Source organism: Scyliorhinus torazame, chromosome 14, assembly GCF_047496885.1.
Source record: "Scyliorhinus torazame isolate Kashiwa2021f chromosome 14, sScyTor2.1, whole genome shotgun sequence".
NCBI lineage: Eukaryota > Metazoa > Chordata > Chondrichthyes > Carcharhiniformes > Scyliorhinidae > Scyliorhinus > Scyliorhinus torazame.
This window is the reverse complement of record NC_092720.1, coordinates 129,211,956-129,232,511: the sequence shown is the minus strand read 5'-3', so window position 1 is coordinate 129,232,511 and position 20,556 is coordinate 129,211,956. Positions and strand designations below refer to the sequence as shown.

At 44.6% G+C, this 20,556-nt stretch overlaps 1 protein-coding gene across 2 annotated transcripts in view; it reads right to left on the bottom strand.

Annotated features, from left to right (window-relative positions):
- Positions 1–20,556, bottom strand: part of ubxn7 (UBX domain protein 7) — a 148,187-nt gene that overhangs the window by 8,606 nt on the left and 119,025 nt on the right. For both annotated transcript variants that reach the window (XM_072474894.1, XM_072474895.1), the window contains exons 8-9: positions 18,111–18,238; positions 17,379–17,778 (exon numbers count right to left, since the gene is read on the bottom strand). In XM_072474894.1, the coding sequence (XP_072330995.1) occupies positions 17,379–17,778; positions 18,111–18,238 (528 nt within the window). The remainder of the gene's footprint in view (positions 1–17,378; positions 17,779–18,110; positions 18,239–20,556) is intronic.

The window sequence follows — 20,556 nt, the reverse complement described above, 5'->3', positions numbered from 1 at the left end:
TGCTAAATTGCCCTTAGTGTCCCAAAAAAAAAGTTAGGTGGGATTACTGGGTTACGGGGGTGGGTGGAGGTGTGGGCTTAAGTAGGGTGTTTTTTCCAAGAGCTCGTGCAGACTCGATGGGCCAAATGGCCTCCTTCTGCACTGTAGATTCTATGATTAATAACCTTTAGGGAAGGAAATCATCCACACCTGGTCTGGCCTACATGTGACTCCATGCCCACAGCAATGTGGTTGATGCTTAGCTGCCCCCTCAAGGGAAATTAGGGGTGGGTAATAAATGCTGACACATCCCATGAATGAATTAAAAAAACACACACTAATATACAATATTTCAACCAGCAAAAGGATTTTTATTTCACTTGTCTTCTGAACAAAGGATTTCATTGCTTTCTCAGAAGCATGGTCTATGATCCTACACTCTGCATTCTGGCCAAGGAAAGGCAACTTTTATTTCAGATATAACTATTTAAAAATGCCTCACGATAGAATCACCTTCATTTGTAATCCTGTTATGCAGCAACTGGTTGTAAAGGTTGGTATTTAACGTGATTTACCTATGAGCAAAAGCACCAACACTGATTCACAAAAAGCAGAACAAATCCAACCCGGCCAATTACGGCCCCATCAGTTTATTCTTAATCATCAGAAAAGTGCGGGAAGGGGTCTCTAACCGTGCTATAATGCAGCACTCAGCTCACTTATGCTCAGTTTGGCTTTGACCAAGGCCACTCAGCCAAAGATCTCATTATAGCCTTGGTCCAAACACAGACAAAAGAGATGAACTTCAGAGGGATGGTGAGAGTGACTGCTCTTGATTCAAGGCCAAGGCCATTTGACCAAGTGTGGCATCAAGGAGCCTTAGCAAAACTGAAGTCAATGGAAATCAGGGAGAAATCTCCGCTGGTTGGAGTCAAATCTAGCACAAAGTTGCGGTTCGTGAAGGTAAATTATCTCAGTCCCAGGGCATCGCTGCAGGAGTTCCTCAGGGTAGTGCCCTAGGCTCAACCATCTTCAGCTGCTTCATAAGGTCGGAAGTGGGGAGTGTTCACTGGTGACTGCACAATGTTCAGCACCATTCGTGACTCCTCAGATACTGAGGTAGTCCGCGTCCAAATGCTGCAAGACCTGGATGCCATTCAGGCTTGGGCTGATAAGTGGCAATTAACATATACACCACACAAGTGTCAGACAATGACCATCTCCAACAAAAGAATATCTAACCATCTTCTCATGATATTCAATGGTCTGACCATCGCTGGATCCTCCATTATCAATATCCTGGGGGGGTTACCATTGACCTGAAACTGAACTAGCCATATAAATACTGGGGCTACAAGGGGAGGTCAGAGAATAGGAATTCTGCAGCTAGTAAATTCTGCACCTCCTGAGTCCCCAAAGCCTGTCCACCATCTACAAGGCGCAAGTCAGGAGTGTGACTGAATACTCTCCACTTGCTTGGATGAGTGCGGCTCCAACAGCACAAGTAGCTCGACACCATCAAGGACAAAGCAGCCGCTTGATCAGCGTCCCATCCATCAACCTAAACATTCACTACTCACTCCACCACGAGAAATTTGGCAGCCGAGAGTACCATCTACAAGATGCAGTGATGCAAATCACCAAAGTTCCTTCGACAGTACCTTCGAAACCTGCGACCTCTGCCACCTAGAAGGACAAGAGCAGACACACGGTACACCACCACCTGCAAGTTGCCCTTCAAGCCACACACCATCCTGATTTGGAAATATATTAAATTTCCTTCACTGTCACAGGATCAAAATCCTGGGACTCCCTTCCGAACAGTGCTGTAGGTATACCTATGAACTTCAGCGGTTCATGACAGCAGCTCACCACCACCTTCTCAAGGTCAATTAGGAACGGTCAAAAAATGCTGGCCTAGCCAGAGATGTCCACATCCTGTGAAAGAATTTTAAAAATGCCGCACCTTGCCATTTTTGAGTCATTGAGGATTCCTTCAAATATTGTTTCCATTTTCATAGCAAAATCAATTCACTGAGTTTCTAGTGATGTTTGCTGTCTTTAGACAGGACTAGATTTTTTCATGCCATTGAAAGGGACAGTATCACGGCGCTGATCAAAATCGATCCCAGCCCCGGGTCACTATCTGTGTGGAGTTTGCACATTCTCCCTGTGTCTGGTGGGTCTCACCCCCACAATCCAAAGATGTGCAAGGTAGGTGAATTGGCCACGCTAAATTGACCCTTAATTGGAAAATAAAGAATTCATAGAATCATAGAATGTACAGTGCAGAAGGAGGCCATTCGGCCCATCGAGTCTGCACCGGCTCTTGGAAAGAGCACCCTACCCAAGGTCCACACCTCCACCTTATCCCCATAACCCAGTAACCCCACCCAACACTAAGGGCAATTTTGGACACTATGGGCAATTTAGCATGGCCAATCCACCTAACCCGCACATCTTTGGACTGTGGGAGGAAACCGGAGCACCTGGAGGAAACCCACGCACACACGGGGAGGATGTGCAGACTCCGCACAGACATTGACCCAAGACGGAATCGAACCTGGGACCCTGGAGCTGTGAAGCATTTGTGCTATCCACAATGCTACCGTGCTGCTTTAAAGTACCGTGGGTACTTTAAATTTATTTTTAAAAAGGGACTATCTCAAGCTGCCCTGATCCCACACACTTTAGTAATATTTGATGAAAGGGAGGGAGTCAAAGCACTTGCAATGTTGATGGTGGCTAACAGAGGTAGACATTCCCTTTGCTATTTTCTGCATAATCCTCAAGAATGTCAACATTCCCTATTGGGCCTTGTTTTGACCAATTCCGGATCGTGCACCAGAAAGATCTGGCAGGCAGGGTGGTCGATCTGGCAGGCAGGGTGGTCGATCTGGCAGGCAGGGTGGTCGATCTGGCAGGCAGGGTGGTCAATCTGGCAGGCAGGGTGGTCGATCTGGCAGGCAGGGTGGTCAATCTGCAGTCAGTCGTCACTATGAGAGGCCATTCACCCCACCCCTATATGGCAAATTATGATCAACTCCTCTTGTATAACTACACAATTCTTGCCCAGGAGGCCATTTCAGCCTTTCAATTCTGAACTTGGACCTTTATATCCAAGCCCTATAATTGCCAAAGTAGAAACTGGATTAATCTTTTCTATCTCAATATACTTTTATATCAACTCTCATTTGCTTAATTTCAAGAAGCATTTGAAATTTTCCACCGTGCTGCCCCTAACTGGTACCTTTCCGGCAATCTTACAGTCTTGCGAACCTTCCCTTCCCCGCCCTACCTCACCCCTTTGCCATCTCCTGTATCTCTCATCTATCCCTGCTGTTACAAGCCTGTGATTCCCGCATAGCACCGACATACCACACCCCACCCCAACAAGTGCCACCTCAGCTGGTTCCAGGCCGAGAGGCGATGCTACCAGTGGGGTAACAGTGTACCTAACTGGGGAGAATGGGAGGGGGGGGCCATCGCCAGGGCCCTTAAGCACCCCCCCATACAAGAGGCCTCCTCCACCTGTACCCCCTTCGCACCCCCTCCTCCCATCACCGCAGCTTTTCCACATTTGCCACCCAGTAATAGTAACAGTTTTGGGAGGGCCAGCCCCCCCCATCCGTCATCCCTTCTGCAGAAACAGCCATGAATCCTAGGCGACTTGTATTTTTCCTCACTTGCTATCGGGAGGGGGGGGGGGGGGGGTGACATATAGCAACCATACACAAGAAATGAACTCCAGCCAGCCTAAACCCAAATCGCAGCAGGATCTCACAAAGTATCTCCATTCCACCCGCTCAAAAGCATTTTCCGCGGCGATTGAAATAATAACTTCCAGCGCTTTTCCCTTGGATGAAATCATTACCACATTCAGCAGTCGCCTAATATTGGTCGATAACTGCCACCCCTTAACAAAGGCTGTCTGGTCGTCAGGACCACCTCTGGTACACACCAATTGCCTTGCCAGTACCGTAGCAAGCAAATTCACGTCGGTATTTAAAAGGGAGGTGGCCGTGTGGAGTTTGCACATTCTCCTAGTGTTTGCGTGGGTTTTGCCCCCTAATGGTAATGGCCCAAGAGAAAATGAGCGAGGCATTCTCAGCCTTCTATGCATGACGAAGCTGGCCCACCACCTTCCCTGTCGTCATCAGATCAAAGGTGTGCAGGCTAGGTGGATTGGCCACGCTAAATTGCCCCTTAATTGGAAAAAATTAATTGGGTACTCTAAATTTTTTTTATTTTTTAAAGGGAGCTGGGCCTGTAAGACCCATACTCCACTGAGTCCTTATCCTTTTTCAGGATCAAAGAAATCGATGCCTTGCCAGCATGGCCGGCAACTCCCCCCATGCCAACGAGTCATTATGTATAACCCAGGAGATGAGACGCCACCACTGCCAAAAATTGTTCATAGAATTCCACTGGGAAAACATCCGGCCCTGTTGTCTTCCCCGATTGCATCCTCCCAATGGACTCTACTATCTCTTGCAGTCCCAGTGGCACCTCCAATTCCTGTCCTTTCCCCCTGTCCACCTCCAGGAAGTCCTGCCCATCTAAAAAATGCCCCATCTCAGTTTCGCCCCCTTGGGGCTCAGACCTATACAGACCCTGGTAGAAGGCTAAGAATGCCTCGTTCATTTTCTCTTGGGCCATTACCTGTGTCCCCCCCTTCCCTTCACCATTCTTCACGCCCCCCCATCCCTCACTTGTGCAATCTCCCCAATTGCCGCCTGCCGCCTCAACTGATGGGCTAAGTGATGGGAGGCACGATGGCACTGCTGCCTCACAGCGCCCGGGATCTGGGTTCAATTCCGGCCTTGGGTGACTGTCTGTGTGGAGTTTGCACTTTCTTCTCGTGTCTGCATGCCAAAGATGTGCAGGATAGGTGGATTGGCCATGTTAAATTTTTGGGGGGTATTTTCTTTTAATTTTTCCAATAAAGGGGCAATTTACCCTGATCATCTTTGAGTTGTGGGGGTGAGACACTGCAAGAATGTGCAAACTCCACACGGACAGTGACCTAGGGCCGGGATTGAACCCGGGTCCTTGGCGGCGTGAGGCAGCAGGGCAAACCACGGCCATGTTAAAATTGACTTAGAGGTTAGGTGGGATTACTGAGATACGTCAAGGGAGTGGGCCTAAGTAGGGTGCTCTTTCAGAAGGTTGGTGCAGACTCAATGGGCCAAATGGCTTCCTTCTGCATTGTAGGGATTACATGATTCTATGAACATGCGGCTGGCCTTCTCCCCATACTCATAGAATATTCCCCATGCATGACGAAGCTGGCCTACCACCTTCCCTGTCGCCATCAGATCAAACACCCCTTGCAACTTCTCTTCTCTGCTAACAACTCTCTGGTCAGGGCCACTGAGTACTGTCAATCCACTTCCACAATGTGTTAAGTAATGGGTTAAGAGACATTGCAATTAGTGGTCTTATTTATGTTAAGCATCCATTAATTGACACTGATATGTAAAGGGGCTTCAGGTGGCCTCTGTCAGGTGGTGTGTTGTTAAGAATTTTGTGCAAAGGCTGTGGAAGTGAAATAAATGGTGTTTGGTGAAAAGGAACAAGAACTTTAGACTCTTCATTTCACAGCAACTAAAACGTCTAACAATGGTAGCAGAGGATGGTTGCTGTGTAAATGTGAAGGGTTGAAAGATACAACTTTTCCTGATCAAACCAAGGAGTGAGTGAGAAGGAAACAAAAAAAAAGAAGATACATGGCTGAACCCAGGATAAAGATGGCTGGATATGACTATCCTCCCTTATTTTCTGAAAGGGAATCGTACGACCAATGGAGAAGTGCAGTAGTTATGTGGACTAAAGTAACTGCTTTGGGAAAGAGAAAACAAGGTATGGCATTGGCTCTTTCTCTACCATATGGCAGTAAAATCCGAAACAAAGTGCTTTCTGAGCTGGAATTGGAAGAGTTAGACTCAGAAGAAGGTCTGGAGACTTTATTACATTATATGGATAAGATTTATAAGAAAGATGACTTGTTAAGTGCGTATGAAGCATGGTCGGATTTTGATAAGTTCCGGAAAATGGAGGATATCTCCATGGAAGACTATATAATGGAATTTGGCAGACTATATAAAAGGCTGCAGAAACACAATCTGGAATTTCCACAGTCTGTGTTGGCCTTTAAATTACTTGACTGTGCTAGAGTGAGCAACATGGATAGGCTCCTGGTTTTGACAGGAGTTCAGTTTGCTGATAAGGATACCTTATTCGAACAGATGACAAAAGCTTCACAAAAGTTTCTGGGGAAACATTCGATTCCGGTGGCCCTGATGACCCAAATAGGTCCGCCTGCAATAAGGTAGAATATGGAAGATACACTAGTAACAGGATGGCGAAATCATATGGCTATGAACAGGGCTCAAGACTATAGACGGAGACCGAGACAAGGAAATTATGAAGTCAGAAACCCAGTTAGAACCTACAATAGGAAGATGAACCCCAGAAATGCACGGGGCATGATAAATCGATGTTTTCGATGTGACTCTCAATACCATTATGCTTTCAACTGTCCAACTCATTATGATAGAGTGTTTGAAGCGACACATGACACGGAAGATTCAGAAGAGGAAAAGGATAGTGACCAGAAAGAAGGCATTGTCCTATTGACAAGCAGTTTTACGCCGGTATTGAGGGTGTTGGTTGCACAATCCTTCAACTGTGCTGTATTGGACAGTGGCTGCACATCTACTGTGTGTGTGGAATTGACTGGTTAAAATGTTACCTGGACTCTTTGAATGCTGAAAATCGTAACAAGGTTAAGGAATTTGAAAGTTCCACAAGTTTCAGGTTTGGGGATGATAATACTCTGAAGTCGCTGAAAAGAGTGGTCATCCCTTGCAATATTGCCGGAGTGAATAATTTCATTAGCACGGATGTTGTATCAAGTGAGATACCTTTGCTTCTGAGCAGACCATCGATGAAGAAAGCACACATGAAACTGGATATGGAACAGGATAAGGCAACAGTTTTTGGAAAGACTGTGGACTTACAATTTACACAGTCGGGACACTATTGTATTCCATTACTGACAAATAATTTTTCAAGTAGAGTGGTTAAGGATGTGTTAATGGCAGTTGAAAATGGGACTTTAGCTGATAAAAAGCTTGTGGTATTAAAACTGCAGAGGCAATTTGCACATCCGTCTCCTCGGAGGCTGAAAAATGTATTAAAGGATGCAGGGGTAAGGGTTGACGACTATACTAAACTGATAGAACAGGTTAGTGACCGCTGTGAAGTTTGTAGGAAGTACAGAAGGACACCAGCACGACCGATAGTAACCCTACCTTTGGCCAGGGATTTTAACAACATTGTGGCCATGGACCTTAAGATCTGGGATAAAGCAAATAATATATTTATTTTGCATTTTGTAGATTTAGCAACCAGATTTAGTCAATCAACGATTGTACGAAGTAAAGAAAAGAGAGTAATTCTGGATCAAATCGTGGAAAAATGGATAGGGACAGGAATGGGTCCACCGGCAAAATTCCTTACGGACAATGGGGGAGAATTTGCTAATGATGAGTTTAGGGATGTGTGTGAAAACATGAATATCAGAGTTATGAAATCGGCTGCAGAAAACCCATTTAGTAATGGTGTCTGTGAAAGAAATCATGCTGTCATCGATGACATGCTTCGGAAAATTGGCAGATCGACCAAATTTCAGGCTAAATTCAGCTTTAGCATGGGCAGTACATGCAAAGAATTCATTGCAGATGGTTGGGGGCTATAGTCCTTATCAATTAGTGTTTGGTAGAAATCCTAAAATTCCGTCCATTTTGGATGACCAGTCTCCAGCTTGGGAGGGGATTACAATTAGCTCTGGTTTTGCTGAACATTTAAATGCATTACATAGCAGTAGAAAAGCTTTTTTGGAAGCAGAAGTCTCTGAAAGAATTCACAGAGCTTGAAGACATAACGTACGGCCATCAGATGCTGTTTTTCAGCAAGGAGGCATGGTATACTATAAGAGAGACAATTCTAATGAATGGAAAGGCCCAGGGAAGATCATAGGCATAGATGGCAAAACAATTATTTTGAAACATGGCAATCAAACTGTTAGGGTCGATTCATCAAGGTAATGGGTACAGATTACAAATTTTCAAATTTAGACAGAGCAGACAGACATGACGAGGAACCAGAGTCATCTGGTACGCATGTGTTACAGAACTATGAGGACCAATTAACTGATATAGACAGGGTTTCTGTGGAGGAACACAACACTTCTGGTGAATCAATACAGGCCATTTTTCCGAAAAGGCAACTGACAAAAGTTGGTACAAAAGTGACATACTTGCCTGAAGGGTCTAGTCAATGGAAGGATGCAACTGTTATTAGTAGAGCAGGGAAGGCCACTGGAAAGTATAAACATTGGTTGAATGTGCAGCATTCAGGGGAAGGAGTCAAGACAATGGATTGGGAAAACAAAGTTCAAAAATGGAGGGCACAGAAACGCAGTGCCAGTTCAGATAGTACATTGGATAGTGAACAGGTCCGCAGGAAAAGGTCGAGAACTATTGAAAGGACATCCCACAGCAGAAGGGAAAGATCAAGCAGTAGCAGTACAGAACGAGATACCAGGCGGGAGAGGGGACGTAGTTTGTCAAGATCTCGGAACATGAGTAAGACTACTAATACTAATAGGAGTAGAAGCCCACATGCACGTGAGATTTTGGTGGCTTCAAATAAATTAGATGAAAAAGTTATTAAAGAAGCTAAACAGCAAGAATTGCATAGTTGGAGTGAATTTGGGGTATACACGGACGTACCGGATGGGGGACAAAGAGCTCTATCCCACAGATGGATTTGCACGGAAAAGGTTCTTCCGGATGGAACTTCTCAGGCAAAGGCCAGGCTTGTGGCAAGGGGATTTGAAGAAAACTTAGATGATCAGGATTTAAGGGTAGATTCACCTACAGCAGGAAAGGTTATTTTAAAGATCTTCTTGGCTCTATTAGCTACAAAGGCATGGGAATGCAAATCTATAGATATAAAAGCTGCCTTTTGGCAGGGGCATCAGCTCCAGATAGACATTTTTCTCTGTCCTCCTAAAGAAGCAGCTAACACAGAAGGGGTACTCTGGAAGTTGAACAAATGTGTATATGGATTAAATGATGCATCTAGAGTCTGGTATTTTTCGGTGAGGTCAATTTTGTTAAAGTTAGGCTGTTGCCAGTTGAAAGCAGATCCTGCAATGTTTTACTGGCACTATAAAGGAAATCTTTCTGGCATTTTTATGATGCATGTCGATGATTTTTTGTGGGGTGGGACTAGTGATTTTGAAGCTATTGTATTCTCTGGTTTGAGGAAAGAATTCAGGGTTGGAAGTCAGGCTTCCGGTGTATTTAAATATATTGGACTGGAAATTGGACAGACTAAATTAGGGGCAACTTTACATCAGCAATCTTATTTGGAAAGCATCACCCCAATAGCAATTAGTCGTGGCCGAGTTTCACAAAAAGACGCAATGGTTTCAAAGATAGAAAAAGAGCAACTACGAAGTTTAATTGGGCAACTGAACTGGTTAGGTAGACAGACTCGACCGGACGTGAGTTTTGATGTCTTAGAGTTGAGTACAAAAATGAATGATCCCAAAGTGGAAGACATAATAAGAGCAAATAAAGCGTTGGCCAAACTAAAAATGCAGGAGTGTGTTTTGAAGTTCCCGGTTTTAGGTGACTGTAAGCACTTGAAACTCATAGTTTATAGTGATGCGTCCTACGCAAATTTATTTCAAGCGCAGGAGGTTTTATAGTTTTCCTTTTGGGGAACAATGGTAAATGTTGCCCACTTGTGTGGGAAACAAAGAAAATAAGGAGAATGGTAAAAAGCACTTTGGCTGCTGAGACGTTAAGCCTTGTAGAGGCGGTGGATATGGCTTTTTATATAAGTATGATATTGACAGAAATTTTGGGATTAGGGGATTTGGGTAATATACCTATTGACTGTCACATTGACAATAAATCCCTGCGGGAAAATGTGCACTCTACAAAAAGTGTCAATGAAAAGAGGTTACGGATAGACATCGCAAGTTTGAAGCAGATGTTGGACCGAGGGGAAATAACAAAAATTAAATGGGTCGACAGGAGCAATCAACTATCAGACTGTTTTACGAAAAGAGGGGCGAGTTCACAGAAACTTTTGGATATTGTTAATGAAGGGCGCTTGTTTCTGTGACTTTTTTTCTTTCTCGTCCAAACAAAAAAAAAAGAAAAGGGGGGGACATCATGTGTGTGTTTTTGAGTTTCTTGAAATTTTGTTTTCACCTAATTATTTTTTTTCTCCAAGGAAGGGGAGACTGTTAAGTAATGGGTTAAGAGATATTGCAATTAGTTGTCTCATTTATGTTAAGTATCCATTAATTGACACTGATTATGTAAAGGGGCTTCAGGTGGTCTCTGTCAGGTGGTGTATTGTTAAGAGTTTTGTGCAGAGGCTGTGGAAGTGAAATAAATGGTGTTTGGTGAAAAGGAACAAGAACTTTAGACTCTTCATTTCACAGCAACTAAAACGTCTAACACAATGGCATCAACTAACCGCTGTGTCTCCACCTTCCCAACCTTGTCCCTCTGAACCTTATAAGATACCAACTCTCCCCAAACTACTGCCTTCAATGCCTCCCAAAAAGTGGAGGGAGACACCTTTTTGGTTGAGCTCCACATAACCTCGGTGATAAAGGACTATCTTCGTGCAGAACCTCTTGTCCGCCAGCAGCGCTGAATCGAACCTCCATGAGGGTCTGAGCTCTGCCCGTTTCGAACCTTACGACCACATAGTGTGGCACGTGGTCTGAGATCACAATTGTTGCTTATTCTGCTCCCTTAATCTCCGAATATTGATTTCCCCACCACAAAATCGTTGCCTATTCTGCTCCCTTAATCTCTGAATATTGATTTCCCTACCACAAAAAAATCTATCCAGAGTATACCAGACAATGTGGGAGGAGGAGAAAAGCTCCTTCTCCCCCAGATGCCGAAACCGCCATGGATCTTCTTCCCCCCCCCGCCAACCCCATTATCAGCTAGTGCAAATCCAGTTCCCGGATGGACGACAGCATTCGCTTAACAAATTCCATGTCATCTCAGCTGGACATGTAGACATTCACTAGAACACCCTGCTCACCACCACATACCTCCCTCCTGGGCCCCGCACCTCATTTTCCACCGCAAATACCTCCCCTTTATTAAGGAAAATTGTGAACCCCCCACAACTTGTAATCAAACCCCAAATGGAACGTCTGCCCCACACACCTAGTCTGGTCGTATACCCGCAGATGTGTTGCCTGCAGGAAAACCATAGCCACCGTTAAGCTTTTCAAATGTGTGAACATATAGGGCGGCACGCTAACTCAGTGGTTAGCACTGTTGTTTCACAGCGCCAGGGTCCCAGGTTCGATTCCCGCTTGGGTCACTCTGTGTGGAGTCTGCACACTCTCCCTATGTCTGCATGGGTTTCCTCCGGGTGCTCCGGTTTCCTCCCACAAGTCCTGAAAGACGTGCTTGTTAGGTGAATTGGACATTCTGAATTCTCCCTCAGTGTACCCGAACAGGCGCCGGAGTGTGGTGACTCGGGGATTTTCACAGTAACTTCATTGCAGTGTTAATATAAGCCTACTTGTGATAATATTCAAGATTATTATTATTAACACCCAGGAACGTTTACTCAGGCCATTCATCCCTTGCACGTTCCATGTCACTATTCTCGCCAGGGGCATCCGAATCCCCCCCCCCCACATTAAGGTCCTCCATCCCAATCTGACCTGTAGCTCTCCCTACTTCCAGTCCCCTCCCCTGTCCGGGCCCACCCAAAAATGGCCACCCCCTCCACTCTTACCTACACCCTGCCACAAAGCCATCTGCATCACTAGCACATTCCCCCTCCTACCTCTCTCCTTCAAACCTCCCCGCCCCCACCCGGCTAATAGCCCCTAAACGTAAACTAAATTAACTCCCCTTCATGTGAGCCACATATAACCCCAGCTCCTCACTTCCGTTAACTAACTTCATTGCGGTGTTACTGTAAGCCTACTTGTGACAATAAAGAGGATTATTATAATTAATCTAGCTAGCGTAGTAGCCCCCACACACACAGCCTTCAATAACCTTAAAATTCCAAAATACCAAATCAGCCCCTTTCGCCCAAAACAAATTTATAAATCCCAAGTAAGAACAGCAAAAACAGTAAGCTCCTTCATATAAAGCAACAAATAGTCCTATCTATACCTCTTCAACCATTAACAAGAATGAACAAACAGAAAAAAAAAAAATCCAAATTTCCAAATGACCCTCCCCTCTTTTCCAAACCAGTTTCCTTCAATTCGGATACAATTCAATTATTTCAACATCAGTCCGTTTGTTTGAATGAACGTCTCAGCTTCCTCTGGAGTCTCGAAGTGATGTTCATTCTCATACGTCACCCAAAGACATGCGGGGTAAGTCATGCAGAATCGAACCTTCTTGCGACACATTGCCGCCTTAGCCTTGTTAAAAGCTTCATGCCTCCTGGCAAGCTCCAAACCGACATCTTGATATATTCACACCCCGTGGCATTCCCATCTGCTGTTCCGGTGTTCTTTTGCCGACCATAAATTTTTTTCCTTTTTTTGATAATTATGGAACTGACCACAAACACCCGAGGTGGCTCCCAAGCATGTGACTTCTGTCTCAGTGAACTATGGGCATGATCCAACTCAGAAGGGGCCGCCATTACCTCCTCACCCACCATCTTCCAGAGCATCTGGGTTTGGACCCTCCAACTACTCCAGCAATCCAATCACCCTCACATTCTGCCTTCTCGACTAATTTTTGAGGTCATCTACCCTAGCCTTCAGACCCTTATCGGTCGCCATCCTTGCCATTTCCACTTACTAGCCAGCAATGTGGTCGCTCTGTCATGACAGAGCACCCACTACCTCCTGCAGCTCCCCACCCTACTGCTTCATCACCTTCGCACCCTGCTGTTCCACCACCTCAATTACCTAACCTAGGCCAGGGCTCCACGGATCGAGAAAATCACCGCCCCAATCTTCTCGTGAGCCTCTGTAACCTCTTGCCGCAGCTTCTGTAACTCAGCTGCCAAAATCTCCACGATTAGGGGGAGTTGTGGCCCCTGACACTGTGATCGCCTCCACCGCCATTTTGTTTTCCTTTGATACACTCAAAATCTCCAATTTTAAAGTTGTTTCGTTCTCCCCCGTCTGCGTGGGTTTCTTCCGGGTGCTCCGGTTTCCGCCCACAAATCCCAAAAGACGTGCTATTAGGTAATTTGGACATTCTGAATTCTCCCTCAGTGTACCCGAACAAGCTCCGGAATGTGGCGACTAGAGGCTTTTCACAGTAACTTCATTGCAGTGCAAGCCTACCTGTGACAATAAAGATTATTATTCTTTTAGTGTCTGGTTTGACACCTACTCTGCACTCCCTTGCCGTGGCGGGGGGGGGGTGATAAACAAATAGGTTACATAGTTTTGGTTGCAAGTTCCCAACAAAAACCAGGAAAAAAAATTGCAATCCTGGCAGGAGCTCTTCCACATGCACCTCTCTGCTACATGCCGCACCGGAAGTCCCCCTCTAAAACTTTGAGCTTTGACTTCAGTTTCACAATGAATTTAATTAAATATTGGCCTTTATTGTAAGAGGTACATAGAGCAGATTTAGGAATTCTTTTTTTAAAAAAAATTTAGCGTACCCAATTCAGGGGCAATTTAGCGTGGCCAATCCACCTAGCCTGCACATCTTTGGGTTGGTGGTGGGGGCGGGGGGGGGGGGGGGGGCGCGCGGGGCGAAACCCACGCAAACACGGGGAGAATGTGCAAACACCACACGGACAGTAACCCAGAGCCGGGATCGAACCTGGGACCTCGGCGTCGTGAGACTATAGGGCTAACCCACTGCGCCACCGTGTTGCCGATTTAGGAATTCTTGCTATAACTGTACAGGACATTGGTGAGACTACACCTACAGTAGTATGTACAGTTTCGGTCTTCTTACTTAAGGAGGGGTTTATTTGCATTGGAGGAGTTCGAAGAAGATTTATTCAGTTGACTCCTGGGATGAAGGAGTTGCCTATGAAGAAAGGTTGAACATAGAATCATAGAATTTACAGTGCAGAAGGAGGCCATTTGGCCCATCGAGTCTGCACCGGCTCTTGGAAAGAGCACCCTACCCAAGGTCAACACCTCCACCCTATCTCCAAAACCCAGTAACCCCACCAAACACTAAGGGCAATTTTGGACACTAAGGGCAATTTTGGACACTCAGGGCAATTTATCATGGCCAATCCACCTAACCTGCACATCTTTGGACTGTGGGAGGAAACCGGAGCACCCGGAGGAAACCCACGCACACACGGGGAGGGTGTGCAGACTCCACACAGACAGTGACCCAAGCCGGAATCGAACCTGGGACCCTGGAGCTGTGAAGCAATTGTGCTATCCACAATGCTACCGTGCTGGGGTTTTAGAAAAATGAGAGATAAATTCACTAAAACACAAGATTTTGAGGAGGCTTGACAGGGTAGATACAAGAGGTTGTTCCCACTGGTGAGGGAATCTAGAGCTCGGGGCCACCGTTTCAAAACAAAGGGGTCTCCCATTCAAGATGGAGATGAGGAGGAATTCTTCTCTGAGGGTTCTTAAGTGTTTCAATGCTCCACCCCAGAGAGCAGTGAAGGCTGGTTCATTGAAAATATTTCAGGCTGAGTGAGACAGATCTACCAGAGAGTCAAGGATTATGGGGCAGGCTGCAGGCAGGAAAGCGGAGTATGGCCAAGATCAGCTGAGGCATGATCTTATTAAATGGCAGAGCTGGTTCTAGGTGCTAAAGGGCATACACCTGCTCCTATTTCTCATTATGCTTTCCTATTATGGAAACCACAGACAATGGAGAAAGAATTAACAGGGGTGCCTCAGTAGAAAATGTGCTGTTGGTGGGGGTGAAGATGACAGACAGGAATGTGTGTTGGGGAGAGGGACTGAGGGTTGAAACGGAGTGCAATAGTTTGAAATATTCCGACGGCGCTCAAGTCCCAATTTCCTGGAATTCCAAAGAATGGTACATTAAACTGGGTTGTGCAATTGGTTGGATATGCAGTCATTTATTAGTGAGTTTATAAATACTTTAACGAACAAAAAGTACCTCAAAAGTTTTTTGTTTTTTTTTAATTTGTTTATTGGATGTGGGTATCACTGGCTAGGCCAGTATTTTTATTGCGTATCTCAAGGGCAGCGGACACAATGGGCACACCACCATCTGGAAGTTCTCCTCCAAGTCAATCACCATCCTGACTTGGAAATATATCACTGTTCCTTCACCGTTGCTTGGTCAAAACCCTGGAACACCCTCGCTAATAGCAGTGTGTATATACCTATACCACATGGACTGCAGCGGTACAAGAAGGCAGCTCACCACAACCTTTCTGAAGGGCAAATAGGAACGATCAATAAATACTGGGCTCGCCAGCGATGCCCACATTGCAAAAATTAATTCATTTCTTTTTAAATTGTCCTTGAGAAGGTGGTGGTGAGCTGCTTTCTTGAACCGCTGCAGTCCATGTGGTGTAGGTACAGTATGACAAATGCAGGATTTTGGATATATTGGATTGTAAACATTTGACAATTTAAGGGTTAATAGCCTGGATTAGGGTGTGTTTGACTGCAGTGGTCATGCTTTTAAAAAGAATTGTGTTTTCCAAGGCCAGAAAGCTTTTAGGAGCCAGAGGTGAAATCGACCATCGTAAAACACTTTTGTTTGACTAGGGGGAGTCCGTGGGAGTTAATATGTTTTCAGCCTGGGAGAGATTATGCCTTTGCTGGGTGGAGCCAAGGTATTCAGACATCTTGAGAAAGCTTTTGAGTTGAGATCTGATCTGGCTGCTCTTTAGACTACAAGCATTTTGCATTCACAGAAGGATAGTTAACAAAAGTTTCATAGTATTTAAAGCAGTGCAGACTTGTCCGAGGACAAGGAAGAAGCTTAAACAAGCCAGATGAAAAAGCTTTTTGAAGACATTCAGCCAGAGTCTGCAAGAGTTCTAACAGGAGCCAAGTCTGTCTGGTAAGCAAATATTACTCTGTGCCATTGGGATGTAGAATAGATTGAGAGCTATATGTTTTTCCTTTCTTGTTGTTTAATTGCGAATAGAGATAGTAATTAAGGGTATTGTATTAACTGTATTTCATAATACTGTAGAGGTAATTATAAGCTACTTTAAAGAGTTTAATATTGTGTTAATAATAAAGATTTATTTTAAAATGCAAAATCCCTATTCGTGCAATCACTCCTGGAGCGAAGTATTCTTTCCGTACAGTCTTCAAAATAAACTAAAATATTGGGGTCTCGGTCCAGTATCCGAGCCACTGTTGGGAGTCTGGTCTGGCATCGTAATAGCAGTCCTTGTGCTGTAGGAACACCCACAGTGCTGTTAGGAAGGGCGTCCAGGACTTTGACCCAGCAACAGTGAAGAAACATTTATGTTCTTTTTCTAGTACTGCAGAAACCTCAAGTGCATCAAACTATCCACTCCCCAGTCATGCAAGATCTCCATTTTTAGATTTCTTCGATCAGAATTGCTGATCCCAAGACCTCCTTTCAGAGTTCTCAAACCTGGAGACCACACTCTTGGTGGTCATTGATCCTAGAATTATTCGAAGCCACGGGAACCATCTCCCCAATATTCTTAGTCCCCAAGACACACAGATCCAGAATATGGTTCTTTATTGCTAGAATTTCAGTCTCCAGTGTTATTGCTAAGCTGGACCTTGCAAACACCACTCAGAGCAGAGCCCATCACAAAATGCCACTGCCCCCAAAGATCATAGCCCAGTAATGGCCATGTCCAGGGGTGCCCCAATACAGTATCCCCGGGCAGTAGGACTTTGAATACACTGGCAATCTTATCTCCAGCTCATTTCACTGAGCGATGTCACAAGAGTTCAATCGAAATATCAGTTTTCAATGTTTTTAAATTTTCTATGTCTAGCAATTTGATCAAAACAGCAGTGTGAATGTCTCTGCTAGTTAATGCAAGGGCACTAACATCCCTGTTTGTCTCAGAGAGTGAGCAACTTCTTTCCTTCAAAAACAAAACCTGGGCGATATGGACAATCCTCTTTTTAGAGTAGTTTTTTAAGAACATTACTACGTGATTGATCAGAGATCTTGACTTACACCGGATCATGCAGACAGCAGATAAAACGTAGTATCCCGTTCTACCCGCTACCGATCATTCAGCTTCAAAGTAAAGAATGATATTGTTGAAGGGAACCTATTCAAGAACTCGCCTGTTGCTCATTCTGTGTGTGTGTTCATTTTTTTAAGTTATAGACAGACACGCATATGTGAATTTAAGGAAAACGAGATAGAAGTCCTTACCGCTGGTATCAAAATAATCAGCTGTGTCTATCTCCTGCTGCTTTGTTGAGGTTGCTGCGTCTCCCCCTGATTGAATTTTCTCAGACATGTCCTTGTAGGAAAATTCCAAACCAGTGTCTTTCCCTGTCTCAGTCCTTTCAGTTAATTCCACACGTGTTTGTTTACAGCTCACATCCTTGCGGGGTGACGGTTTCTTTTTTGTGCTACTTTCCTCTTCCCTTTCTTCATCTGATCCATTAATTGAGATGAACCCTTCACTATCTGAGAATGCCTCTGCCTCCGATTCCTCGTCTGACTGATCCTCATTCTCTGGGCTAGAAGACTCGTAGTGCGTCTCTTGTAGAGATGCCTTGATGGCTGCTTCTAGCTGGCTATCTTCGCTGGCATCAATTAAACTCTCCTAACAGATCAGATAAAACAGATCAGCAATAAATTAATATAGGAAGACCATACAACGGATCAAACTATCTAAACATTTGGGAAAAAATTATCCCCCCAAAATTCCAAAACACAGGCACTAAGTGCTTCCTTTCGCTCCACCCCTCAAGTTGACATTAAATTGGTCACCATACTTTATCTGGTAACTTACTCACACTTGCACTTAATCTGGCACCCCATATACATCAGGCATCATGGAATGCTATGTTTTCCCACCCTCAGAGCCTACTATTAAGATGCATTGCCTTCAGCATGCACATAACCCAGGTAGTATTTTCACCACTGCATACTTACTGAACGCAGACGTTTCTTTGGTGGGCTACAGGAAAGTCCATCTAACAGACCGTGCTCTGTTAAAAACCCCGTCACCTGCTCCAGGAAGGAATTCACATCCAAGTTGCGCCACTCAACTAGCTTTTGGCCTGAAAAAAGGAATTGGTAAGGCAGGAAGTGAGAGGAAATATTTGAAATGAAAAATCGCTTCAAATGAAGTTACTGTGAAAAGCCGCTAGTCGCCACATTCCAGCACCTGTTCGGGGAGGCTGGTACGGGAATTGAACCGTGCTGCTACATTTACATTTGAATTCACTGACAATATTAAACAATAGTTTCTGATTCAGATTCAATGTAGAAATAGGAATGTTTTCAGATTTCCAATTATTATTTCCAATTCCCATTAATATTTGAAAAAGTTTCCTTTAAGTTCTGCACTACGTAAGGATCCTCCTGTTAATCCCGGTCTGTCCCTTGTTTTTCCCTTTTAATTTCTGTTATTTCAATTTTTGTACCGGGACAATTAATGGGACCTAAGCTTTTAAGATCGACTTCACCTTTAATTTTTGTTTAAAAAGAGGGAAACTCCAGCAGGATGCACTATTTGGTCTAGACATCGGTGATGTATCACCTTGATGGATTTGACTGGTGGCCAATGAGCTGTTTCAGACTGCCGGGGAGAACGTACAAACTCCATACAGACAGTGACCCAAGTCTGGAATTGAACCCGTGTCTTTGGCACTGTGAGGCAGCAGTGCTAACCTCTGTGCCATGCGACTGGAAACCAAGTAAGCGTAAAACCCAGGCTGAGAACTGGGTTTGAGGGGATTCAAGGAAAATCTTAAGGAAAACCAGACAACCCACCAGCTGAAAGCAGGGTTGGTTGTTTAAAAACCCTACAGCCGGGAAACCACAAAAGAGAAAGGGTCCTGAAGCCAATGGAGGGGGGGGGGGGGGGGGGGTGAATCATAGACCGATCCAGAGGGCAACGGAATGTACATAGAGTTAGTTAAAGGAAGGACAAAATAAACATCTCTGTAAAATAAAGTAAATTAGCGCAGGCAAGAAAAATGTAATGTATATACACAACAACTATTTATAAATATGAGAAAAGCCAATAAAAAGATTTTCAAAAATAAATCCTACAGCCTGGGGGTTCTGACTGAATGCTCTTACCAGAAGATCCATGTTTGCAATCCAACCCGTGGTTACAATCATTCCATGTCTTGGGAGAACAGCCTTACTCTCCCAACACCAGAAATTTCCTTGTTCCTTCCATGGGTAGCTACTTGTCTAGTCAATAAGCTCCTGGCCACTGGAATTCTCCACCCACCTTGTCACCTGGTTCCCTTTCAAAACGTTCCAATTTGTACCTTCAGTGTCGCATCAGAGCCTTTTCGCTCTTTTCCCCACTTTGGTATCCATTGGAATACAATAATTCATTATTATAAAGTACTTAGATGCCCTCCTGTGCAAGAGGAGGACTAAATAAATTAAGTGCCGTGGAAGGTACTAAGCAATGATTTGCTCAAACCTTATCCAGCGCTCTAGAAGAGGCATGGCAGAAAGTCACCTAGACCTCTTCGACATCACCTTCCAACCTTCCAAACCAGTGAGCTCCAATGCCTAGAAGAACAAGGGTTTCAGGCACAAGAAAACACCACCATCTGCAAGTTCCCCTTCAAGTCTCAATTCATTCTGATGTGGAAATATATCACCGTTCCTTCTGTCATTGGGACAAATCTTGGAACTCCCTCCCTAACAGCACTGCAGGCGTACCTACACCACACAGAAAGCAACGGTTCAAGGCGGCGGCTCACCTCGACCTTCTCAAGGGCAATTAGGGATGAGCAAAAAATGATGGCCAAGCCAGCAACACTCACATTATGAAAAAGAATAAAATAGTAGTATTCACATGTTTCAAACTATTGAAATAAACATTTGGATTTATTTTAGCTGGCTTTGATTTGTCATACACGTGATTGTGAGGGACACGAGGCCATTCAGCCAATGTGTCTCCACCTGCTCCTCGAAAAAGTTAACCAATTAGATCCCTCTTCTCTTCCCCATATCTCTGTATTTTCCCCCTCAAATTAGTTACCCAACTCTCTTTGAAAATGATTGAACCTCATCCACCACCCTTTCAGACAGATTAAACTGGCCTTAGCTTGTGGTGTTTCATTTTCAGTCAGTTTTCCAACACCCATGATAAGCTATCTATTACAATCCCGCACTAGACCACCTTCAGATAAAGTTAACTACAGCTTTTCTGCCAAACCCAAAAGTTTTATTTTAGTCACCCTTTGTAAACCAGCCCAAGTGACCAGTTCCACACCCAAGAAAATGTTTGCAACTGAAAGAGCCATTTCCAGTCACTCCCTAATTAAACTGTACCTGAAAGAAAGTGCCCGTTCCCACACACAGTCTTTATATTCAATAATCGCAAGCCAAGTAGGGAATTATACTT